The sequence below is a fragment of the Pundamilia nyererei genome, unplaced genomic scaffold, assembly GCF_000239375.1.
Source record: "Pundamilia nyererei isolate P.nyererei 1_Seehausen unplaced genomic scaffold, PunNye1.0 scaffold00077, whole genome shotgun sequence".
Lineage (NCBI taxonomy): Eukaryota > Metazoa > Chordata > Actinopteri > Cichliformes > Cichlidae > Pundamilia > Pundamilia nyererei.
The window spans coordinates 46,904-73,482 of record NW_005187478.1 but is presented as its reverse complement, the minus strand read 5'-3'; the positions used below and the strand labels follow the sequence as shown (position 1 = coordinate 73,482).

Here is a 26,579-nt window from a genome sequence, read left to right as displayed (position 1 = left end):
CAGACTACTTTAGGCCCGGAAGTAGGATTCGTCGCGTCATCACTGAACAACCGGATAGGCTCATGCGATGGGACAATATGTAAGAGGTGTGTTTTTGTTCACCCCTGTATTTAAAGAAACACTTTGTTTTTCATTGTTAGAGACCATTTTGGTGTTTGACAATGTGATTAAACCAGATGCTCATCAGTGTTTGCAGTTTATGTTAAAACTTCCACAGCACTCTCATTACACCCTTAACCATATCCCAGACTGTTGTGGGTTCCACTTCATTATCTTTGTTTAAATTATTACAATCTCGAGTTTCTTTCTTTATTTCCTGCACTATTGTTTTTTTGTTCAAAATTCCAATGTTTAGTCTCTGTTGGGTCCTTCATTTTAAGTCTTCCAGGTTAACTGTCAGGTGAATGGTGTTATGATCTGATGTGTCAGCTGTCCCAATTGTACAATCTGAGACCCTCTGTCTCTCTGTAGTGTTCATCAGGAAATAGTTCTGGAATAGACCTTGTGAGTTGCAGAGTAATGTGTAATGTCTGTTTCTTCTGGATGGAAATCCCTCAGCACCTCAAATAGTTCACTTTCCTTAATTTTTTAAAACATTTCCACATTTTTAGACACAGTATGTTGTGTGAATGCTGTCCAGTGCTCGTTGTAGTTTGATATAATATTCCTTCTTCTTATAAATACCTTCACTCAGGGAGATTACTTGATCAAAAACAAGCCTGAGACATGTCAGGTCACTCTCTGGAGGTGCGTCTATATTGACTAGTGCGTCTATATTGACACAGTGCTGTTGATTCTGCTTTTAACAATGACATCTCTACCATCTTTATTGGCTTCCACTTTCATCACTTCAAAATTGACGCGGTTAGATATTAGTGTAATAACCCCCCTCCTTCTGCTGTTCTTACATGAACTGCAGAAAGAGTTTATATAGCCTAGCTTTTCATCTTCTCATGTTCGTTTTCATGTGTGTTTCTAGGAGAAACTGCTATTGCCTTTTTCATTTTTGCAGTGACTTTACTCCTTTTTACAGGATTGCCAAGACCATTAACATTCCAACAGTCAGCCCTATAAACAAAAATGATACTCTATAAGAGTCCAGAACTGTAATGGAACATCTAACATGGAAGAAGACCAAATAATACTGTGAACTCCAATGGTGGGGCAGGTAACTGTCCTCCTTCATAACCCTGCTGGTGGGTCATGGGAAAGGCCTGTCGTAAAGACAAGGCCCTAAGCTGGGGGCTAGTGATGAAACAAGCACCATCCTATTTGTCCAGCGCTCTTAATTTCGAAAGCTGCTCCCAGCTATAAGCATCTGAAGCAAATTTACATCTGACCCGTTGTTGTTCCCACACCACACCATCGTAGTCATTCCGGGGTGCTCCTTTTGAATATCCAGAGTTTTTCTTTGGCTCTCCCTGCAGCTGTAGATCAGCCTTCCTTCTGGCTCTTTTCCAGGCGTTGCCATTTTAGTTGCTCCTTCCGTCTGGTTGCAGCTGAGGCATCCTCCTCTCTCAGAGCGGATACCACTACGCTGAAGCAGCGTCTCTTTAGTTCCAGCGCTGCTTCGTGTGCGTTGCTGTAGGTTCAGATTCCGTTGTCACAGTCGATTCTCTTATTAGTGTCTGTAAACGAATGCCTTTCTCCTTTAGTGCCTTCTTTATCCCGTTGCAGTCTCTATGTTTTGAATAATCTCTGCTGCATAATCATGGTCGAAGAACAGCGTTTGGTTTCAGGATATTAGCTAAACAGAAAGGCACAACTAGCAATTCAATGAAAATAAAAAGAGAAGAAATTCTGAAAACAGAAAGCTCTTTGGAAGGCAAAGTTTTTCCCATCGGTGCTTGATAGAGGATTTCAGCTGCTCAGTCATCCAGGACTGTTGTTGTGTTACAGTGGTCCCAGTGTTTTCAGTGGGTGACAGGTAAACCAGCAGTCTGTGATATGGAGCCATGCTGCTGTACATCAGGAGTGTGGTCTGATACTGAATTTCTGAAGTAATCAAGACTTTTCCAGAAGAAGACATCTGGATACCAACATGTGTTGCTTTAACACCCCCAAAGATCTTCTAAGCTACTCGTGCTGTGCAAAATGCTAGCTTTGAACTGTGCGTGGACAGTGGGCCCACTGTGGCTCACAGCATGACAAGGTGTCCTTGACCAAGATATTGAATCCTAAACTGTCCCTGGTGCAGCCATCAGTTTGTGTGACTGATGAAATGCCCAAAATAAGCACCTTGTGTTTGAACAAATGTATTTTCCAGGATGAAGGCAACAACGCTTTAAGATGTTTATATAACTGTTGTCACTTTTTAATGTTGTGTAGCTTGTTGTTGGTGTGATGACAAACCATTCATGACACCTTGCAGGGACTTCCTCTGTGGTCCTGGCTATTCCTGCTATTGTTGCTAGGTGCATGTCAGTGTGTTACCCTAATCTGATTGGCTTTTGTCTTTCTTTCTGTTTTTTTAACCTCTTTCAGATCGTGTGGTGAACTGAAAAGAACGCTGAAGCAAAGGTGGAGAGCAGCAGGACTTTGGTCTCCTGCTATCCCGTGATTTTGCTAGAAACTCCACTTCTCTCACTGCCCAGTACACTCCTACTGTTTTTCCTGTTCGTTCACTCTCCTTCTATCATCTATCTGCCCATCTTGCTCGACAAATAGGTCAACAGAATCCAAGCGCCAAAGACTAGGAGACCATCTCAGCTGTTTCTGTAGAAGCACTGCTAATAGAAAGAACACAAGTGGATGTAACTGTCCCCACCCACAGAGTTCGGTTCAGTCCCACGGGCGATGAGACGAGCCAGGAGCTTCATCTTTCTCTAGACACTTTCTTCTACACCTTCTGTCTTCATGCTTTGGGGGTCCTCAGGTGCCCCCACCCCGTGTCGACCCCCCCACACCCGTTGCCACCACGGCAGACCACCCCAATCGCCTTGTTGCCATGCCGACAGAGACACTGACTCCAGCCCTGCCAGATAGCAAGGCTGCTGGCCCTGCAACGCCCTTCAGTTCCACTGTACCCCTCCGCATCCTCAACAAGGGCCCCGAGTACTTCAGGAGACAGGTACTGTGTGTGTTAGGATGTACAGAGATCTGTTCAGGTAAATGTGGGATTGAACTGAAGCATCAGAGGTCATAACTTTAAGTGTTTTGGCCACAAAATTCCAGGGTTGAGCTCATTTGTATAACCAATATAATTCCATAATAATTGGTCATTTGTGAGTCGTATAATATAATATGTTTTAATAAGCGCTGATCAAAATGCCTGCACCATTTGTGACTGTATTGTACAGTGAAACTTGTCTTAAAAAGAACTAGCTAGCTCTTTACAATGCAATTAATATCCTGTTGTAGTAACACCCACTGTACCACTGTCAGAAAAAGGTGTCCATCCATTTGGAACTAACACTGGTCTTAATCTGTCTGTGAAGGTTCTCAGTCATCCAGGTCATTGTAGTCAAAGGAGCTTGCAGAGAAAAGCGTCTGGACTTCTTTAAGTTGCTTGAAGACGTTTCACCTCTCATCCGAGAAGCTTCTTCAGTTCTAAGGTCAAGACTCAGCTGTCCATCTGCATCTAAAGGTCAAAGGTCACTCTTTCGGGGATGCCAATGTTCACATTTTGGACAGAGAGGACAGATGGTTTGAAAGAGGAGTGAAAGAAGCCATCTATGTCCACTGTGAGCGACCATCTTTGAACAGAGGCGGGGTTTACGACACCAACTCTCTGCCATCTATAATCCAGTTTTGAGATCCCTTCCCAGACACCTTAACGCCCACTCACATCCTGGGCCATCTGACCTCAGGAATTCGCATGATAAGGTGGGGCCAGGTTTCACAATGAACACACCCGAAACTCTGGCTGATTGTGACCCACACCCAGTTTCACACCTTGGCTCAGGCGATTAGAGGATCATCAGGGGTCCTTTGTCCCTCTGTGGGGGGTCACTCCCACTAGGTTTATATCTGGGACTCTCCACCATTTGACCTTAGAACTGAAGAAGCTTCTCGGATGAGAGGTGAAACGTCTTCAAGCAACTTAAAGAAGTCCAGACGCTTTTCTTTGCAAGCTCCTTTGACTGGTCTAAATCCACGTCACAGTTAGAGTTGTATGAAGTATTGCTGTGCTCTGCTGACGGGGCTCCATCGTCTGTTGCTGATCATGTAGGCTGTCACTGTTGCTGTCAAGTTGCTCGTAGACACAATTGCAACAACTTTTACATGACCTTGTAGATATGCACTTAGCTGTAAATGTTTAAAGTGTGGAAGCTTGTTGCAAATTTAGGGCTGTGAGAAACTCAGAAAGTCCTAAATATAAATAAGCATAGAATAGAATTGTGTAATGGCAAAGATGGCAGTTAACCTGCCCCGATCACCACAGAGCCATTATCTTGTTTCAGTTCCAAATGCACATCAGAGGTGGAGCTGCGTGCTGTCGTTTTTCTTGTTCCTGTAATGCTCATCACCTCTGCACTCTTCCTTTAAAACGCCGAGGCGAGCCAGAGAATTCGTACAGATGCGAAGCTGTGCCTGCATAGTACAAATATAACGTGCTGGGGAAAAAGCGTTTTAAAGCTTTTTCTAAGGCAAAGCTGCCAAATTTTAAAGCATTTTTAATGACATTTGCTGATTCTGTACATCAGTGCTGCATAGGTGAGACGTGCTTGTAGAAAGACTTTGGTAAAAATCAGGATGTATCAGTGTCTGTTTCTATAGTGTCCAAACGTTATGTGATGCAAAAGGGAAAAAAGATGAGTGGATACATTTCCAATGCTCACTCGTTGTATCCCAACATTAGGCAGTGTAACACTTCCTGACTTTATGAACTCGTGAATCTCTTCCGAGATGATCTGCAGCTGCATCACCAAATGAACGGGGTTGTATCATGTTTGTCTCCTATCGCTTGTTTCAGACAAGGAGTGAGAAGAACACAATTTTTAAAAAACACACAGAAATAACCCAAAACAACTCGATTCCTACCCCTGCTGCACGCATATAGAATAAGGTAAGGGACTGATTCAATGCCATCTCTCTTTTTTAACCTGTGTCTCAGGTGGAACCAAACCCTAAGCGCCTCAGTGCTGTTGAAAGACTAGAAGCTGATAAGGCCAAGTATGTCAAGAGCCAGGAAGTCATCAATGCCAAGCAGGAGCCAATCAAACCACCTGTGCTCGTTAAACCACCTGCTGGCCATCCCCTGCTATCCAAGAGAGGTCCTGGCATCTGTGGAGGAGGCAGTGGAGGCGGGTTACCTTTCAAAGCATCCAATAACAATGCCAAGTCAGACACGTGCGCAACAAGCTGTGGCAGCATCAAACGGGAGAATTTAAACCTAGAGATCCTAAAAAATCTGCTAAACTCATCGTCTTCTTCAGCAGCAGGATCTGGAGGTGGAGCTAAGAGTGCTGTGCATATGAGGTCAACAGGTGGAATGCCCAGGAGTTGGACACCATCGGGGTAAAATAATATACTTTTATCTTGTGTACATATGTAATCAATAATTATGTGGCGCTCAAATATCTCCATTCAGAAAGTTTCTCTAAACGTGTTACTTTGAGTGTAACTTGGTAATGTATGTTATATTTGGTACAGTCCTGTGAAAAGCTATATACAACCTCACTGCTGTCCAGTTAATCAAAAGCATTTGATTAACTGATCATCAAGTGTGACCGCAGCTGTAAAATCAGAGGTTTTGGCAGTTTGCTAGTCTGCAGCAGTCAGGTGTGTTAACACAATGCCACAGTCCAGGTGAAGCACAGAAAGTGCTGATAGGGATAGACCATCTTTCTGATTGGTAGATGGCGTGCTCTACCACCTGAGACACGACCGCCTCCAGCAAAACTGGAGAAGCTCTGACTGAAAGAAGTAAAAGAGTTGTGTCCAAAGAAGAAGCCTGAAAAGGCACAGCTTTCCAAAGTGTTTCCACTGTTGAGAGGACAGTTTTAAAAAATATTAATAATGAAAAATCAAAGCTCCAGCTCGGAAAAGCTTCTGAAAATAGTTTCTGCTAAGATGCTCACTGTGACTAAATTAAACAAAAGTCTGGAGGTCAATGTTGATATGCAAAAGACAAAAATATGACAAGCAAAATAAGAAAGCAGGAAGTGAAGTGTCAGCCTGAGATGAGCTGCAGTGAAGACAAATGTGGCTTCTGGTGTATTCGAAACCTATAGCTAATGACCAAAAGACAGCCGGGCCGTCATAACTTGTCTGTTTGCACTTTAAATATGTGTTCATGAAGTGCAAACAAAGTCAGCTAAAAAAAATATTGATAAATAACCAACATTTGTACGTGTAACGTTTGTATACACAATTTACGTACAGATTTTTGTGTACTCGCGATTCAATTAGGTTTAATGTCCTATGAACAGACGAGACCAAAGCAGAGACAGCAGCATCTCTACTTTAAGAGAAAAACCAAACGGCACAAACCTCTCACACCAACTGTCAGCATGGCGGCGGTGGGATGATGATCTGAGCGCCTCACACTCACTGAGACCCACAGATGAAGACGATGAAGTACGATTTAGACCAGGCTGTCATAGACGAGCCTTGACACTGAAAACTGCTTTTGCTATTACTGATGATAATAAGAATGAAATGATTTCCGTTGTTGCTGAATGTCTTACAGTTTCATTTCCCAGAGATGCTGGAGAATCTCAATTTTGTGAGTTTTTTTGTTCTGATAGAAATGTACCTGGTTTCTGTTTGTATTAGCTCGAGCTTTGCTGCTTTCTTGGTGAATTACTTTTGTTTCCTGTCTCGTCACTGCAGTCATCACTACAACTTTCTGGCTTCCTCCTCTGATAGTTTCAGGTTCAGTCAAACTTTGTCCTTCTTTTTCCCTCAGCGGTGCAGGCTTCTGTCTTACAGCATCATTACCTCTTTCTCCACTTTGGCTGTTGGTTTAGTTTAGTTGTAAGAACAAAATAGGTTGGTGGGCACGTTTCAAGAATCCTGATATTTCTTGGGACGTATTAGTGATAAGGCCCAGTTATCCCAATCACAGAAACAACTCTATCAGAATGACTGGGCCACTGCAGAGGCTTGATTCTTTTCCTCAACCTGACTGAAAAGCTGTGGACAGACCTTAAGCTAGCCGAGCACAAACAAAGATCCAAAAACCTCGATGACTTGTAAAGAAGAGGGAGACAGAAGTTCTCCACAGCAATGTGAGAGTCTGATAAAACCATAAAGAAAACGACTCCTCCAGCTATGGCTGCTCAGGGTGGTTCAGTTTAGTTTTCACAGGACTGCTGCTGAAAAAGGAAGTTTACTCAACTGACTACAAAAAATATTTTTCCTTTTTATTGCTCCTTGATATGACGATTGTTTGTTTTGTTTTTTTAAAGGTATGTTATATTGTACACCAGAATAATGGTTTCAACACTTTAAAATCTTCTGGTTTGAAGTGTTTCTTCAGTATTTAAGTGATCTAGTGACAGTCGTCAGCATTTCTACTGCTACACAGTAAACAATAGTTGCTGATAATAACTTATTTTCCAAATTGTAAACAAATCCGGTGTAAAACGGTGCTCGTGTTGCTGCCACGATGCAACTCACAAACTTTACATTGTCACATCAGGGCGTCTCTTTCTTTGGCCTCCAAACTGTGAAAAGTCATTTGGCGAGCAGGATTTGGCTTTGAGCGCGTTCAGCGGCATGCGTGTGCTAAACGGCAGAAGCATGCACACAGCACACACTTTGAAATTACGTGACAGGACTTTAGATAATGTTTTTTCTCACTCTGAACTTTTGAAATAAATATAGTTCCATACTCCGCTGTCAATGCTAATCCACGTGGTGACATCAGCCCAGACTGACTCGGCTGTCCACAGATGGTACCTATTTAACGTAGCCAAATACTGTAAGAGCTGTGGGCGGTGCTAACATTCAGCTGTGCGGTCACGGATTCTCTTTAGTACCAGGAGGTTCCAACACCAAAATCGGGGCTTGCTCTGGTGCACATCAAAAGTAAATCTAGCTCTGTGCTTATAGCAACCGCTCAGTTGGCTGGTGTTCATTAACTTGGCTGCTGATGGTGGTGGTTTATAAAGGCAAGTTTTCAAAAGCTAAGCTACCATCCAAATACTTGTGTCTGTGTCTTTATTTAGTTTGTGCTGGACTCCTTGGATTTTAGCTTTCTGTTTTCTGCTCCTAGGATGCCGTTAACCTATCGGTCTACCATGACTCTTAACGAACAACCACCCGACTCGACTCCCAGTCCCAGCACCTCACACTCCCTCCGATCCTTCTCCCATTCACTGAAGGTTCCCCCGATCAACAGCGGGGGGCGTCGCAGTCCGCAACAGGGAGGAAACCTGAATCTCAGCAGACGAGTCCAAGATGAGAGAAGCGGCGAAGGAGGCGTTATGGATCGTTCTCGGTCCCCGCTGCCACCTCTGCTTACTTCCCACTCATCTTCCGACCTCCTGCGGCTGTGCAATGGCAAGCCGCTCCGTACTGCACGATCCAGTAGCTCCTCAGCTCCGCCCCTCCCTCCAAAACCCAAACCTGCTTCCCTCCCTCCTCCTGCACTTTCTTTGTCACTGCCTCCCCCTCGTCCTGCCCCATCCCCCTCACCTTGTGACAACACCACCCCTCAGTCGCTACCTTGTGATCTTGGAGATCCTTCAAAAATGTTAGCTGATCCTAACCTCGAGCTAGAACCTGGTTCGTCAGTGGCACGTCGCTCCTCGCTGCACAGATCTAAATCAGACCTGTCAGACCGTTACGCCCGGGCCGGAGCTGATGTGGAACGCTTTTTTAACTACTGCGGACTCGACCCTGAGGAGCTGGAGGCGGTTGGTCCGGAGAACTTTGCACGGGCCAACTCGGATATCGTCAGTTTGAATTTCCGATCAGCTTCTATGATTTCCTCTGACTGCGACCGTTCTCGGCGATCTTCCAATGATGGTCTGTCAGATGGGGATGAGGGTGAGGACGAAGAGGAGGAGGCTGGGGAGCGTGTGCCATATGGCATTTCGGCTGTGGAGCGAAATGCAAGGGTCATTAAATGGCTATATAGCATTAAGCAGGCGAGAGAGTCACACAAAGTGTCCCATGTTTAGAAGTGGAGGTTCTTTAGGCTAAAGACAAACTGTCCTAATCTCTGAAGGAATCACTGCAGCGGCATTTCTCACAGATAAAGAGGCTGTTGTCTTATTGCTGAACGAAAACTTTTTCAACTGTGTGTAGCTGAATGAAAGAGGGAGGAGTGCACAGGTGTAACCCAAGCCAGGTAAGGAAAGAGACGAAATAGCGTCTGAAGATTATAGAAAAGACAAAGACTGCAATCCTCCAAAGTTTAGAACAAGAAAAACACCAAGAACAGGAAGAGGAAAAGCAAATTCAGTGCTTACTCTAGAGTGGCCGTTAACTGCTTCTCTGTGGACACTGTATGAACTGTTGTGTAAGCAACAGGAACAAAAGTGAAATGCACTACATTTGTCCAAGGATCCATAATGTGGCCATCGCAGTAGAAAGGATTGAAGACGTTTCTCACAGAGGACATTTGGACTTGTCAGACATCAGTACGACTGACACTCTGTTAAATGTAGCCTTTGACACCTGCACTCATCGTCTTTGAAATGTTCCTCAGTCTACTTTTGTGCTCTTTCATGGTCACATCCTCAGTAGGAAACAGTCGGCCAGTTGTAAGTGGTTGAACATCATCTTACCTCACAAATGCTGTCTGTTAGAAAAATAAAGCTACAGGTTAACTGTCTTTAGCTAGCACAGGAATATTTTATACAGGCCTCAGTCTTGCTTACATTTATCGCTCATTACAGATACTTTGGATATGTTCTCCCTTTGGGACACTAAGAAACAAAAAAAACCTAACCTCTGACCCTGTGACTAAGTTTGCATAGTAAATGTATACATGTGATAAACTGAAAGCTTAAACAACAAAGACCCGTTAAATCAGCACCTTTCTTGGACGGAGGCAGCTGTCTTTCACACAATCTGCCTAAATTTGCACTCAATGCAGCGCATGTAGCTTATTGCTAAACCATTGGTGAATGACGTCACACTCGTTGTGGTTTGTCTAGCACCTCACAGAAGTTCTTCCTCACAGTACTTTTCTGATTGTTTGAGGTGATCAGCTCCCCAGTTTCCAGCTTTTTGCCTTATCAGAAACATCAGTAGCATCATTCACTTACAGTAATAGGGTTGCTAACTTTTTAGCTAACAAATACGGGACACTCTGGCATGCCAGAAGCACAATACACAACCAGCTGGGTGTAGTGCACATATGCACTGTATGTGACATTGCAGGTAATGGTCAATAAATGGGACATTTAAAGTGGACTAAGGGGCAAACCAGTGTTTGCTCATTATACAGCTAAAACGGGGCAGTTGGCAACCCCAGACAGCAACACTGTGAGGTTTGGGTAACAGTGCAGTTAACAAATGGCCCCAATAAAATGCCTGTTGCTATAACCCACGGTTAAACAGCACATGAATTTTAAATAAAAAGTGAAAATCCTTATCAAGTAGCACCTGTTTCCATAACTTGTCACTGTTCATAAGTTGGTGGAACGGAGTCATCGTCTGTGCTTTCCTACAGTAACAAGTCCAAATGTCCACTGTGAGAACAGCCCGCACGCAGTGCTGATGAGGCTGCTAAACACACCTTGTGAAAGACGCCGCTGCAAACACGACTGAACTGTCAGAGCAAACTCGGTAAAATCACTTGATATTTGCGTAAAGTGACTGTTAAAGGATGGATTGATGACTTCGTCACTTGCCTCAATGAAGCTGCTGCAAATTGTTGAAAAACTCTGAAATACAGACGGTGTTAGAGTTGCGAAATAAAGACATCGGAGCGGGTGGTGAGTGAGACAAGAAGGAAAGCAAGGAACATGAAACAAAAACTAATGTCACAAACTCTGAGCATATTTATGTGGTTACACCATCAAATCATTGCACTCTTTGGCCTTTATCGCCAAATGTCTCATTACGCTGCCGTGTCAGCCAACAGAACATTTCAGCGGAGAGTTTAGGTGTCCTGTGGTGGGATATCTGTAGACGACATATTCAATTCAGGTGTATTTATTTAGCACCAGATCACAACAGCAGTCACCTCAAAGCACTTTACACTGTAAAGTGAAGAGTCTACAGTATTCTAGAGAAAACCATGACCTCTAGTTTCAATTTGAAAGCTTTTGATATTAGAGCGGTGGTTTTAATGGGAATTTCCCAACTACTTCTCCATCTTAAGGTCACAGAGGGTTGGAGCCTTTCCCCATTCAGACAGCCATTGTACCACTCAAGTCAAAATTAACTGTGGTAATGAACAGATTTCTTCCGTGAGGCTGCTTTCATGACGTAGGGTGACATCAACAGAAGTGTTAAAGTACCAAACCTTGACTTCATGCCGCCGATGTCAGTGGGACTATTAAACAGACCACAACTACTGACTTTTCTTTGGTGGCAGCCAAATAAACCAAACGCCCGGTGTTGAAGAAGCTGAAACAATCAGACCTGTAGATGTATCCACAGACGGTCCAAACCTTTATTGCAGTGGAAACCTAATGAGAATGTGAGTGAAGCTGCAGGACACCAAGACTCTCCTGTCGAAACAGTGTTGGTACAAATCATCATGTGTCACCACGTGCAAACACCTACACTGAAAGCAATATTATGCATACCGTATTGCAGTGCAGAACAGTGTATGAAGGTGTCAGACTGAAGTGTTGCTCACGCTGATTGCACACTGCAGCCACACACAGCTCCAGCAGTGCGTCTGCCACCCTGCGCTGACTCCATCTCTACTGTATCCAAACCCTCAGTCAGTCCATCACAGGAGCAAAGTCTTTCGCTCTGCCTTTGTTTGCTCCTAATAATGACGGTGGCCGGATTACTGAGTTCCACACCACCCTTCACATCTGTCTGCAAGCCGCTGACATGTCTGAAGGCCTGAAGCCATATGGGTGTGAATGCAGTGCCTCAGCCAGCAGTTCCATCTACCCCACCACCACCTCCTTTTAGCTCACTTACAGGTCTGCAAAGGTCCAAGCACCCTGCTGGCTTCACTTCACTGCCCCTCATCCTGCACTGCAGATAGTGTTGGTGCTGTGGAAGCATAAACGTCTGAAACAGCTGGAGTCTGCTCTGCCACGTTAAACTGAATTTGGGTTGGGGGTAAGATGACTCACATGTTAGTTAAGCTCCCTATAAAGCCGTCCACTTTCAAATGCAACCAAAAACAAGGTGCTTGCTCAAAGCACCTTCGTGCTGACAATCAGTGTCAGAATGGAAAAGCTTCACCTAATGGACACAGCTGCTGCCAGATGTCTTACAGCTTTGAATGTTTCATACTTGCAGAACTCTAGGTGCAGCGTAGATGCAGTCATAAGTGAATGTAACATATGAAACATTTCTAAATGTACATCACTGGTTAGCTGTTCACATAGTGCTCTCAGGTACAGGAACAAGTTCTTGTTTCCTGAAATGATGCACAGGGACGTGTCTTTGCTGAGCTGGAGCAGTTAGGGTCACAGTAGAATGCTTGTTCTTCTGAGTAATTATGAACAAAGTGTACAGCTGTAATAATCTCAAAAACCCTCCAAACATCAAATTCTTGGAAATAGCACGTGCCTCGTGAAACACAAAAACTCAGTTCAGCTGCAAGGAAACAAGGAAACAAGTACCAGGAAAGCAGTGGTTTTCTCTGAGGACTCATCATTCTCCCAGCAGCCTCTGCACCTTAGAGGAGACGCAATGAGTTGTGTCTTGAGTCCAAGTGTCAGTATGCCTTAAAAGGCTCTCGTCAGATCCCGAACCAGCGCTTGATTCTTCAGTCAGCGAGCACACACTGCCAGCACAAGTGAAAATGGTAGTAAACATGAAAGCAACTGAAGATACCCACTTAACATTGGAGAGGATATAATTAGATGATGCTGAACAGTGATACTGTCAGCATACTGAATATAAATATGACCTCTAAAAATGTCAAACTAGTGCTCTGAAAACATTTTAAAAAGTCATGAAATTCCTTGTTAAACTCTGATTCTTATATCGCGCTTTTCTACTCTGTTTGGTTAGGAACATGCAGCGACAACACCCGATTATCAGCTGCAGGTTATGTGGTTTGGGTTAAAATGTTTAATAAGTCAAAGCATTGTTTTTAATGACAAGCAGGGGGAGCCCTCCAACTGCATGTATGCAAATGTGTGACACAATTAGCCCCCTTCTCCTAAACCCTTTTTTACTATGTTTTTGGTCTTAGTCACTAGTTTGATGTTTTAGTGAACACAATGCGATGCTTCCTGTGTAAAAGATAATTAACAGTAAAGCAGGACACTCGTTACCATAGTCGTGCAGTGTCCGAGGGGCTTCTGATGATTTAGGTTAACATACACCCATTCACAATAGCAACAACCCCACCCCTAGCTCAGAGTTATTAGACAAAACACCAACCAAGTGATCCTAAAGTGTGTGGACACAGTTGTCATGAGTTGCGGGATGTTTAATGTTCCTAAGACAGTGGATGTGAAGTGAAGCCAGCTGGAGGACTGGCCCTGTCCTGAGGCTGAGCATGTTCGTGACCCTTCATTTGTCTCACGTCTTCCCAGCATCCTTTGTGGAATCAAGCAAACCCTGCTGCTTCTCCCTGACAGCATGGTACGGCAGCAGCGACATTGTGTGCCATTTTCACTTTTGTCGACATGATGTGCTTTTCCTTTGACTCCGGGACAGAAGGATGTAGAGTGGTAATTGTTTTACTTTTCATTCAAAGTGTAAATATTGTAAGAAAATGTATATTTGATTTTCAAAGGACGGTGTGTTGTGTTTCAGTTTTTCTGTGTTATAAAAGACCGGGAACAAAGCTCTGCTGTTTTGCTGTTGCCCTCAAACAGAACTGTCTGATTGAGCTGGGCATGACTGTTTCAGTGTTGATCATGTTTTTTGATGTGGAAACTGTTACATTTTGCTTGATTGGGAGAAAAAAATGACAAAAATGTCTTCGTGTTTAGTTTCTTTTGCATTATTTCAATAAATGTCTTCTTTTCCCATGTCTTGCCGCTCATGTTTGTAAGTGTTGACCTGTTAAACTAAGATGGTGGAACCTGAGCAGCGGCTGCTCTCTTCAGTCCAAACGTGAACCTGGGCTGGCACAGACGACTGCTGTGATCTGGTGCTACAGAAATAAACTGAACTCGTTCAAGGTGAAGGTTGTTAACTTCAAGTATTACAATGATCGGTTCAATACTAGCAACTCTAAATGATAGAGCTGGGCTTTTAAATAAATATAAATGGGAGTGACTATAAGAGATGAAATGATTTATTGTAAGAGTACAAAAATATGTCTCGAGATCTGATTGGATACTCGTGAGATCAAAGGTGTGCTTAATGTTACTGCAGAGGAGCTGCATGAAGGTTGAGCTCTAACACGCATGAACCAAGCTTAAAAGAACAGCTTGTTGATGCTTAAGAATCTGGGTTTGTGTAGCAGACAATGGAATAGTTCAACAAAACGGGAAAGAATTGATAATAGTCACATAAAATCTAATGTGAAAGTAAAAAGCTGCGGGATTATTCACAACTCTGCCCTGAGATACAAGCCGAGCCTTCTGGAGTGGATCTTAGACGCTCCTGACTAAGACATCGTTAGCATGCTGTGTCCGCAAGACTACTTAGGTTATGTGCAATATCAGGCCTTGAAACCACAACACAGCAGGTCAGATTATTTGTCAGATTATTCCATTAAATTGCTCTAAAGCCTGGAACAGCAGCACACAGCGACCTGTGCTGCTACGTTTGTCAAAGCAGTCAACTGCTTGCTGACGAGCACTTAATGAGACATGAGTGAGAGGTTCCTTTGCTTCCAGTATGAATGTTGTTTGATAAACTTCTATCACTGTTTATCACTTCACTTGTTATGGTTTTTAAAAAAGTGTTATAGATTTTATTTTGAACATTTACAAAGGATCACACTAATATAACCCACATGTTGTCACGGAAACACTGTTTTTTTAAGAACTTTAATATCAAATCTGAGCAACGTTTTTTTTGTTTTTTTAGGAACATCGCAGGCCAGTGGAGCGACAAAGAGAGGCCACAGTTTAGCCAAGCAGAATATCATCCAGTCTTTGCTGCAGTTCTTCTGAGAGCATGTGTTTGTGTTTCAAATCCTCCAGCAAGCTTTTTACTGTCTTTTTGTGCCTTCTTTCCCGATCCTTAGCATTTCTTAAGTCCCGACGCAATTCTTCCAACTTCTCCCGGGCCTCATTTAACCGCTTTTTTACTTGCACTGGGTCTAGAGCATACTGATGATCCTGAAAAATATTACGACTGAATTAAAAGTGGCTTTCTAACTGATGACGGTCCAGAATGTGTAAACGGCAGCTGTCACTCACAGATGCTGTTTGCTCCACAGCCTGCACCTGTGGGGGTTCTTCTGCAGCTTTCTGAGAGGTCCTGCTTGTTCTGGTTGCAGTATGTGCCTGGGAAGGTTCAGAGTGCAAAAGGTTTTCCTCACAGTTATCACTCGGTTCAACACAGCCTGTGATATGTGATACTCACCTTGCCAAGATGTCTTGTAAATAAAAAAACTGATGGGATCACTCCTTCTCTTAAACGAGTTGTCTGTCCAGTCCTGTCAAAGTCTTCTGCTTTAAAATGACAGCTGCAGACAACCGAGCGGTCATTTGGCTCAAAGTCTCTTCTCTTCAGGGCCATTTTCCATAACTGCCTTTTAACTTTGTCCTTCGGGAACCTACAGAGATAAGAGCCTTATGAGGAGAACAGCATGTAGTCCTGTTGTCTGTAGCAACAAGGTACACAGTACACTACTGTGGTCCCTCAGAACTCAGAGGTTTCCCCCCTCTGAGCTTCAAAGTCAACGCTGTATACACACAACCACATGTTGATGCACCCTGTCCTCCTTTTAATGAACTATTCTCAGCTTTTCTCATTTCATGTTAGCACTGCTGATTCAACACAGCTGCCTGTTTTTGTGTTCACCATATCCCATTATGGAGCCTTAAGCCGTTTTTCCCTTGACCGTGTGGAAGTGCTGGTTCTGACTGAGAAACAAAGGACACTGCGCACTGATTGGCTGCAAGTCATTACCCAATGGGCATACCCAGGAGAATTCTCTTTTCTGGCTCCTAGAATGAGCTTCATGTTCACTTTAATATCTGAAAGATAAGATCTGAAATTCAGCACATTCTCGTGATGAACTGTCTCTTGTTTTCCCCCATTGAATCTGAACCTGTGGCTGTGAGTCACATCAACATCCAAGAGGCTACAAACCACTGCAAGGACAGGCGTGCTCTACTGAACCACGACTCATAAACCCCCAGCCTCTTTCATGCTTCAGCAGGGGAACACAAAGCATGGCAGGGGCAGTCACAGGCCCCCCCCCCCGTCTGCACCACGTAACTAGCCCCCGGCCCAAGCTTGCTTGTGCTGTTGTTGGTGCTTCAGTCAATGAGAAGAGTAAAGTTCTAACATACAAAGCACTAAAGTTAGATTTTTTTATCTCAAGTATTCAAGGAAGAGTGGTGACAAAAATATAATAATCTCTCTAATAATTACAGTTAACATCTGAAGAAACTGAAATGATCAAAAACTATTCCAGCAGCTGAGACTCTCCAAAGATCTGGGTGTGCTGGATTGCCTGAAACAAACGAGCAGCATTTTCCTCTTGTTTAGGCGCATTGGGACAAAGTGGGCACTGTTGTTTGAATGGGGAAATATCTCCATACAGGTACATGAAGACATCTGTTACCTGAACTTACTGGATTCAAAAATCAGCTATTATTTTTTTTCCAATATCACTTTTAGAAGGCCATGCAATTCATTGTTCTTGTTGTCTGAACAATAACTGGAGTCCCACTTTACAACGTAAACGTTAGAGGCGGGTGGATCGGTCCAACTTCGCTTTCATCCTTCAAATTCAGTATGTAGCCCGCTGAACTGTGTTAATTATTTCTTTGAAAAAATAAACCTCAAACATGCTCTACAAAAAATTTCCAAACCTTTTTGTGTGCTTTAGAGACAGAAACATTTACATTCCAGGTCCCCAAAAACCCAGTTTCAAAACACATGACAAGCTGAAAGGTGTGTTTTGTTGTGTTAACTAATTATTCTGCAAAGTAACAGTGACAGTGATATAGTGGTGAACAAAATGTGCTCAGAATTTGCAAATTGAGACTTAATCTGGTGATGGCACACCACTCTCCCCCAATCAGCTGCCTGAATAACTTACAATTATTGGTACGGATATCGGCAATAGTGGCCCTGTGTTTACTTGGTATTGGATTGATACCAAAATTTGTAGTGTGGCGCTGCACTACCGTGGATGAGGGAAAGTGTGAATAGAGTATTTTTGTTGAAATGTCCAGGCAAGTGCATACATGTTAAATGACACGATATACGTGTTCACATAACGTCAGTTATGTTACAACTTCAGGCTTTTATTTCTACATGATAATCCTTCATAATTAAACAATAAAGGACAAGTTGTCTGATGTCCTGTGATCGTTATGAAGCTAGAAGTTTAATCACACATTAAGTTTCTGTACAAAGGATCGGAAAGGAAATCAGTGGTATCGCACATCACTGTGGCATAAATAATAAATACGTTTGCTGCAACGTCACTCGGTGCCATGACAGAAAGCGGTAGGAACTGTCGTAAAACGGATGTGGCAGTTTCGTACGGGACCCGTCGCGCAGTGCTGTGCTTGGTGAGTGCAGATGAAATAAACTGGAGCCGTTTTCTACCCGCACACAGGAGCAACATTACCACAGACAACGCACCCGTCGCGTGCCGTGGGTCAGTACTACAGCACCCAGCTGACTCACAGCTTCCATGTTCAGCCTCACTGACGCTTTAATGTTTTGGCAGCTTAAAGTTAAATAACTGTGTTAAAGCTGTTGACACTCTGCTGTGTGAAGAAACGCTAATAGTCGTAAACTAGATGCTATGCTCGTACAGCAGTAGTATTGTAGCGGCTCACCTGTGGAAAGTTATTCCCTGCTGCTTGGTGTTGGCGTTCCTTTGATTAGAGCACCCGAGAGCGGCACAGAAGTCTGGCATGTTCTGTTATTTTGGGCTGACCCGAGGAACCCCGTTGCAATATGGCGGCGGTATAAACACGTCTCAGGAGCCGGATGAGGAACCCACGTATGAATCATGAAGGCAGTGGTCACGTGATCCGGAAAACAAACTTTTTTTATTGAGCAATTGCAAAATACAAACTCTCAAAGAGGAACACGGATAATAATGCAAATGAAAATTAGAAACAGTACAAGAAATACAGAATTAGGGGAATAATAAAAAAGTAAATGAATAAAAAAGTACAATTAAAAAAACAAAAGATACATGGCAGGCATTTAAATTATGCATAAAAGGGAGCAGTGAAACAAAAAACATAAAATAAGTCAAAATTTAGAATAGCAGGAGGTGGGCAATACCCTGGTAAAAATGTTTGGCATATTTGCTCTTTGTCTTTTTAAGGGAAGAAAAAAAAAACTTAAAATCATTAATAAAACCAGGGAAATAAGGCTTAGAGTTCCCCCATCTAGCACAATGGATATGATATTTACTCAATACCATGTTGGGTAAATATCTCTGACAGAGACATCCAAAGCTAGATGATCCATATAAAAAACATATGATATAGTTCAAATGGTGGCACATCATTCATTTTTAGAGAAATCCAATTTTTTATGTCACACCAAAAGCATTGTGTGATAGGGCATGGAAGAAATGTTTTAGGGTTTCATTTTCGTCAGTACAAAAAGAACACTGATCCACCTCAAAGCTAAATCTCTTTTTTAGAAATTCGGCCCTGGAATCAAAACCGACTGGACCTGCACACTCTCTGATTAGAGCCGGGCTACGTTAGTCTCGGCACAGTTTAGTTCTCGCTCACTTTTCAACAAAACGGATGATTTGAGACTCTAGTTTGTCAGTGACAGGTGTGGAACAATAATTTCCGAGACATGGCTGTATTAAAAACATGCCAGATGCAGCTGTGGAAACACAGGGACACAGTGTCTACAGAGTGGACTGCACACCAGAGGCTGAGAAGAACAAAGGAAGAGGTGTGTGCATTTGTTGAAAGACAACTTCTGGACTGATGTTGCTGTTGGAGAAAAACATTTTCCACAGACTTGGAGTTCACGTTGCTAAAATGGACACCTTTTCATCTCAGCATTGAACGTAGCACACTGTTTGTCTTTGCTGTGTACAGTCATCTATGGACCAGTGCAAAATTAGCTGTGAGTAGACCGCATAATGCCATCAGTAAACAACAAGACTTCCGGCTAGTTCCTTTATTATGGCGGGGGACTTGAACCACACAAACCTGAAGTCTGTGTTACCAAAGTGCCACAAAAACGTTCCCATTGGAACATGGAATGGAAAACCACTGGATCAGGTTTACACCAACATCAGAGGATCCTCCAAGACCTGCACAGCCGTCCACCTTGGACAGTCGGACCCTTTGGCTCTGTTTTTAACCTCTTATCATCAGGACAGGTCACGGTCTGAGGAGACTGATTGTGTCCCATCACGTGTCGCGCCCGCAGTCTTTGTGGCGCTTTGGCTGGTTGTGCACTAAGGGTACTTTCAAGCTCTTACAATGCTGTGGTTGCATTGAAGAGCTTGCATTACGTTTCTCCCACCAAAAACGCTGCATCCAGATGAAAAGAATCAACTTTCTGGGATGTACTTACCCAGTTGTTTGAGCATGCATAAAGATATGTAGCACGTAACTTTGCTTTAACTATGAACAATTTGTGGTTCTTCACCTCCCATGTGGAGTCCCTGACAATAAGGGATAATATCAATTAAGACGATGCTTTACGTTACTGTAAGTGTAACAAAAGTGTCCCAACAACTGTTACATCAACCATAATGAGCAAGAGGGAGTGAAGAAGCAGAAGAGCATCTCTAGCGTGAGCGCATTTAGGTTTGGTAACTCACAGTTAGCAGTCAACTTAAACACTTATGCAAACGTAGGAAAAACGCTGTCACAGCAAGGGTGAAATACACGAGTCATCTTGCCTTTAAGCAATATTCCATCTAAATATGAGCTCAGTGCATCTGTACGTAAAATGAGCTCAAAGACAGCCAGGTCCATATATATTTGAACACTGACACAAGTTTAGTTTTTTAACCTGTTTACTGAAACATATTCCAGTTATAGTTCTATAATGGACGTGGACATGATGTGTAGACTATCTACATTCAAATTGGATGAAGAGTTTAGAAATTTCAGCTCCTTAACATGTGCCACCCTGTTTTTAAAGGGACCAATTGGACAGTTGACTCAAAGGCTGTTTCAGGCAGGTGTGGGCAGTTCCTTCCTTGTGCCTGGAGCTGATTTGAGGTGCGGTGCTTGCATTTGGAGATTTTGCTGTGAACAGACAACATGTGGTCAAAGGAGCTGTCCATGCAGGGGAAACAAGCCATCCTGAAGCTGCGAAAACAAACAAAAACAAACCCATCCGAGAAATGTCTTCACAATATGGAAAATCTACAGTTTGGTACATCCTGAGAAAGAAAGCAAGCACTGGTGAAGTCAGAAACAGAAAAAGACCTGGACGTCTACAGATGACTGCAGAATCATTACCATGGTGATGAGAAAAGACTTCACAACAGCCAATCACGTGAACAACACTCTCCATGAGTAAGGCGTGTCCATATCCAGTGTTCCATGAAGAACGCTGGACAGCTTGCACTGCAAGAGTTTATTAAAGCAAAGAAGTGGAATATTCTTGAATGACCAAGTCAGTCACCTGATCTTAACCCAACTGAGCATTTCACATGTAGAAGACAGACAGGCCACAAACAAACAGCAACTGAAAGCTGCTGCAGTAAAGGCCTGGGAGAGTCAGGAGGACATCTAGTGATGTCCATGAGTTCAAGACTTCAGACTGTCATCGCCGGCAAAGGATTTTCAACCAAGTATTAGAAATGAACATTTTATTTTCAGTTATTTGATTTGTCCAATTACTTTTGAGCCCCTGAAATGATGGGATTGTGTTAAATAAATGCTTTAGTTACTTATATTTTTATGCAAACTTTTAGTTCAACTTGCTGAATGAAAGCTGAAAGGCTGCACTTCACCTGCATCTGAGTTGTCTTGGTCCTGATATTTATGCACCCAACTTATATCGGCACACGTGCATCCACAGTCTGACTATACATGAAATATTGTTTTGTTTTTGTGTGTCCTCTGCATAGATGAGTGGGTGTGCGCTGAATGAAAAGGAGTTCTTTTCCTGCTGTCAGCTCCTCCTGCAGCAGTCTGAGCATCTGAGAGATGGCTGGAGCTGGGAGGCAGTCCAGGTGAGGAGGCCTCTCAATCTTGATCTTGATGAGCAGCCTGGAGCTGTGCTTTAAAGGCAGTCTGATTTTGGTACAGGGTTCAGAAGAGGGCTACCTCAGGAAGACTGTTCTCAGGTCAGTCGTAGCTGACTGCTGTGATGCACAGAAACAGAAGGAAGCTGCTTCAGTTTCCCCTATTTTCGCTCACCCCATCCAAGAACTGCAGCAACAGGAAAGGACGCAGGTGAAACTTGAACAGCGCTTCATTTTCCAGCTGTCTCTCCAGTAAATATCACTAAATGTGTCTCTTCCTCCACAGCCTGTTGTTGCTACCCGTTTTCATTCTGATGGCATCACAGGCGACGGCGGTGATGAGGACGATGCAGTCTGCGTGCTGTCTGAAGGCAGCAGCCACGTGCTTCAGTACGAGTATCACATCCTGTACTCTTGCAGCTACAGTGCTCCTGTGCTGTATTTCAGAGCTTTCACCCTGGGTTAGTCACACATACGGCAGCCGCGGCACACACACACCTACCCCCGTGTCCTCCTGTTTGAGCAGGATACTGCAGCGTTTGCTTTTGCTGCCACTCGCCACCAACATGATGTTAGCTGTGTTTCACCGCAGCAGCTGCTGTGTAGCTCTTTCAAGGGACTCGGTATTTTGTGTAAATCAAGTACACAGGTGGAAGTGATGATGTTTGGTTAAACTCGAGTAACACAACCACGAAACATAAACAGCAGAACAAAGGGCAGAAGAATGAAAACTAAACTCATCAGTATGAAGGCGACTCAGACTTAATGTTGGTGATGATGCACTAACCTGTGGCAGGAGGTCGTCCCTCAGCAGGTCCCTGTGGTATAAACTCACCCGTTTTGCACTGCTCTTTGTCAGAGGGTCGGAGTCTGATGTTAGAGGACGTGTGGAGCTCTGTTCATCCAAACTTCAGACACTGCCTTCAGAACAGTCCTTTGACTGCAATCACTCAACAGGTAAAGGAAGTCTCGGCATCATTATCTCTACTTTTCTCCTGACAGTCCACTTACTCTTGTGTCTGTGTGCCAGGAGCATCCTCTGCTGGGTCAGCCTTTCTTTATGCTCCACCCCTGTAGAACGGAGGAGTTCATGAGGCCTGTGCTGCAGGAGGCTCAGGAACAGCCCAGGTAGGGTCGCCGAACCACAGCGCTGTTGATGTAAAACTCTGAGGTAGCTCAGTGTTGCTCTGTTGATCAGGCAGCTCGGGAACATTGACTCCTGTATTAAAATATTTCTCAGGCTTTTGTGGCATGTTTCTGATTTTGTATTTTTAGCCTGGTTGGATTTGGATTGCATTTCAAAAAACAAACTTCTTTTTAGGTCCACATTAGGGAAAACTGGACGCTTTTTCAAGACCAACTCTGCTGCTGCAAAATCAGATCACATCAACACACATGGTGTCACACTGACGCATACACCGTGTTGTTGCTTTCACTAACTGAATGTCAGTTTGGTTCAAAGTATTAACTCGGGAACCGTAGGACTCTGCAGCTGTCCACTCGTAGCTCTGGTTGTTACTCTGTGGGTGTAAACTTAAACAGGATTGAACGTGCAGCTTTCAGGAGATCTAGTCTACACCCTCTGTCACCTCTGATGGTGACATATGAAGATGCTGTTTAAGAAAATCAGCTGATCCTAAAAAGTTTCTAAAATGATTTAAATACAACGTCAGATCAACAACAAGACATATTGGAACTAACAAAACGAAGCAGAAATACAGGTGTGTGTGTGTGTGTGTGTGTGTGTGTACACAAGTACTTTGATTTTGTACTTAAGTAGAATTTTCAGGTACTTTTTTCTTTATTTTTCTAACATCTTCCTTCATTTTTATACGAATATCTGTGATTTCAACTCGTTACGTTTTCAGTCTCGTTGCTTTTCAGAGTCATTTGCAACACGAGTTTAACATCACTACGATCGTGCGTTGAAACATCAAACCAGTCTGAGAACAGTAACATGAAATACAGTCCTGCTGTCGACATCTCTGCTTCTGCGTTTTGGATTAGTTTTTGTTCAATAAGTAACAGCGTGGTATAATACCTCATGTTCTGTTGTTTATCCGAGTCTGTATCGAAATCATTTTAAAACCTGGTAAAGATCTGGTTCCTTTGTTGTCCCAGTATATAAAAGTTTGAGCTGACAGAGGGTGTCGACTCTTTACATCGTGACTCTTTGCAGTTTTCTTTTTGATGCAGTTGTTGCTTCCTCTGTTTTTTGAAAAGCTGGATTCATACATATGTGTGTGTGTGTGTGTGTGTCTGTGTGTGTGTGGGCAGGCCAGTGAACTATGTGTTGTTGTGGCTCAGTGTGGTGGGTCCTGTGGTGGGTCTGGACGTCCCTCTGAAGTACTGCACCCAGCTCCATCCGTCCTCTCCCAGCAGCAGTGAGCCTGACTAGAGCTACAGCGCTCTGCTTCAGATTTGATGAGCAGCGCCGTGGAGACGGGAGGCGGCTCTGTGTGCGACATTTTGCAAGGAAGACTTGCAAATGAGTGACATCTCCCCCGTCCGGGGAGAGTTTGGACCAGTGTTGAGATGCTCTTTTTCCTTTAATTTGACCACTGTCAAAATCAGCGTTTTGATTAGATACCAACTCCGTGCTTTGGAGAGATGCCCTGTGCTATTAATACATTTAATATTTGTGTTGATGTAATGTATACGATACATATTGTGCTAGAATTTAGACTCAACTGTGCAAAATGTAATAAAAATATAATCCTGGGATTTGCAGACCTCATTGAAATGATACAAAACGAAACCAATCACGACCTTTTTGAAATGCATTTTGTACATTTTATACCAGCAAAACATTTCAAAAGAAGTTGGAGGAGAGTTAAGAGAAGTTGTATAATGCTGAAAGAAACACCTGGTGGGAAATCTCCAACAAGTGGGCGTGGCTGAGTATTCCACAGAATCTTTCTGAGTGGGAAAACAGTTCAACATTTGATTCTTTTAAATATAGTCAGTGCAGTAATATGGTCAGCTGATGGTGGTGAGTTTTCAACGGAGCCACATCAGTGTAGCCTGTGAGATATTTTTATTATAGATGTACATTAGTGTTTCACGGGAAATGTTGAATCCATCGGTGCAAGTGCAGAACACCTTTCTGAATAAATAGTTTGTATTTTAATGATAATTATGTAACTATTCAAGTTCTATTTAATTTAAGGTTTTTTGTTTGCTGCTTAGTGTAGTAAGAATACTATCAAGCCATCATCACGGTTTTCTCAGATGCACAGTCAACGTGGACCGTATAGAGTAAATATTGCTGATGACGTAGGTGGTAGGCAGTAGTTCTGCTTACGGTCTTGACTTGAAGGATGACTGGAATACTGCCAATGATAATGCTGCATTTTTTTTACTGTAAAGCAAACTCGAGTACTTTGAGTGACAGGCAGGTTAAAATGGTGTACACTGAAGTGTAAAGCATAAAAAGCATTTTTAAAATGTGTCGGACTTTGAAGCGAGTAGCATACACTGATTTGCTGACTCGATATTAAAGTAAACCCTGTAATCTCCTGCTTTCTTTGAGCCAGTTCATGACATAAGAAACAGATAATGATGAATAAATAAGGTGTCATAATTAGATGTCAGGCTAAAACCCACTGTGAAAGGACAGACGACCACAAATGGCACTAAACAGTGCCGCTTTCAGGTCTCTGGATGGCATAGTATATAAATTTGTATTGATAATTATCAAAATTTGAATATATTTAGAACAGTTCTTATATAGTGCTTTTCTACTCTGAGCACTCAAAGCGCTTCACCAGAACAGCCTGTGATTGATCCATTAACCTGCCGATCAGTAGATGCTCAGCCTCCTGAGCTACAGCCTTACCCTGTCTGTCACAGACCATTCAGCATTGCTTTGGAAAGCAGCCAGTTCAGGTGCTCCACGTCTGAGACCAAAGGTAAGTGTCGTCATAAAGTCACAATCGCACGCGTGCAGGCTGAGATGTCCATCAGCCTGTATTGACTGAGTCTGTGGATATTGCGCCTCTGGAAGTAGGTAGGCTAGGTCACTTAAGATATTAAACTAAGATATCCAGCTTCAGTTGAATAAAGCTTTTAAATAATGCTATCAGTTAACTGCATTGTGTGTATGGTGCATGTCTGACAGGGAAGTTGAACAGAAGGACACCTTAGGTAAGATGGCGCCACCGGGAGTTTGGCGAGAGTGACTTAAGTGTTTAGGAAAGTAACACTACACACTGTATAGGTGGATGTCATTTGAACATGAAGGAATTGGAATCCTTATTTTAAAAAACAAACAAAAACCTAAGATTTATACTTGAGCTTAAGGTATTTTTAGACAGTGTACTAATACTCAACAATCACTTCATTAGGTATACCCGTTTATTACTGTGCGGTTATACTAATTGGATAGTTAAATTGCAGGAAGTGTATTTAGGCATCCAGATGTATTCAAGATGACCTGCTCAGAGTACTCTCAGAACTGAAGAGTCCTCTTGCATGAGAAGTGAAACTTCTCCACGAAACTTAAACAAGTCCAGCTGCGTTCTTTCCAAGCTTCTTATTCTACAATGACTTGGATGGCTAAGAACCGACACGGATCAAAGAGAATGGACTTTTCTTGAATGTGTTGAAGGGTTTAAATGGCTGTGTCTGAACCCAGTTCGAAATATTTTCCAAAGCCGAATGATGTAGTTCTGGTACCTAAACTCAAACAAATCAAAATGGACCTCAAACTGAAGACTAAATGTAAAAATCCTGGTCAGATGTCATCTGTGTTTTCATTATTATGGGCTGGGAGGTCAGTTAAAGGAAATGACCTCCCAGCCCATTGTTCCCTCAGTGGGCTGGTTTCAGTCATTATGCAAATATATTGTTTATAAGATTGAAACCTGCAGTCAGCTGAGACTGAAGACGTCACCTGGATGGTGACGAAACGTTTCTCCCACAAAACGCTGCGTCCAGATGAACAGAATCAACCTTTGGGGAAGGTTTAAAGCTCATTTTAAATTATTTTATATTCTGTTTAATCTACGGGTAATGCACATATCCCAGTTAACTCATCCAAAGGTTAGATGCTGCAATGTTCACAAATGTCTGCACAGAAGACCCCACCCCCTCCTGGTGACCAGGTGATGACTCTGTCCCCGGACAGCGTGAGGAGATCCCTCAGCAGGATCAATGCACGTAAAGCTCCGGGTCCTGACAACATTCCTGGTCGTGTACTGAGAGACTGTGCAGTGGAACTCACTGATGTCTTCACAGACATCTTCAACAT

General features: G+C 43.1%; 3 protein-coding genes across 5 annotated transcripts; 2 read left to right on the top strand and 1 right to left on the bottom strand.

Annotated features, from left to right (window-relative positions):
* Positions 1-2,484: 2,484 nt before the first annotated feature.
* On the top strand, positions 2,485-12,326 carry fam110b (family with sequence similarity 110 member B). The gene is made up of 3 exons (XM_005737535.1): positions 2,485-3,070; positions 5,057-5,460; positions 8,165-12,326. Exons 1-3 carry the CDS (start codon positions 2,948-2,950, stop codon positions 9,072-9,074), a joined length of 1,437 nt encoding a protein of 478 aa, XP_005737592.1. The 5' UTR covers positions 2,485-2,947; the 3' UTR covers positions 9,075-12,326.
* A 2,076-nt stretch (positions 12,327-14,402) lies between these two features.
* On the bottom strand, positions 14,403-18,179 carry LOC102192509 (THAP domain-containing protein 6-like). Its single transcript, XM_005737531.2, has 4 exons — positions 17,976-18,179; positions 15,535-15,727; positions 15,369-15,455; positions 14,403-15,287 (listed from the first exon to the last, which is right to left on the bottom strand). Exons 1-4 carry the CDS (start codon positions 18,053-18,055, stop codon positions 15,075-15,077), a joined length of 573 nt encoding a protein of 190 aa, XP_005737588.1. The 5' UTR covers positions 18,056-18,179; the 3' UTR covers positions 14,403-15,074.
* atg10 (ATG10 autophagy related 10 homolog (S. cerevisiae)) lies at positions 17,610-24,050 on the top strand. 3 transcript variants are annotated; one of them, XM_005737533.2, is made up of 7 exons: positions 17,610-17,702; positions 21,212-21,316; positions 21,393-21,539; positions 21,615-21,789; positions 22,188-22,285; positions 22,359-22,456; positions 23,636-24,050. In XM_005737533.2, exons 1-7 carry the CDS (start codon positions 17,625-17,627, stop codon positions 23,724-23,726), a joined length of 792 nt encoding a protein of 263 aa, XP_005737590.1. In that variant the 5' UTR covers positions 17,610-17,624; the 3' UTR covers positions 23,727-24,050. The 3 variants fall into 3 exon arrangements, with proteins under 3 accessions (XP_005737590.1, XP_005737589.1, XP_005737591.1); XM_005737532.2 differs by having other exon boundaries at positions 23,606-24,050; XM_005737534.2 differs by having other exon boundaries at positions 17,635-17,791; positions 23,606-24,050.
* The last annotated feature ends 2,529 nt before the right edge of the window (positions 24,051-26,579 follow it).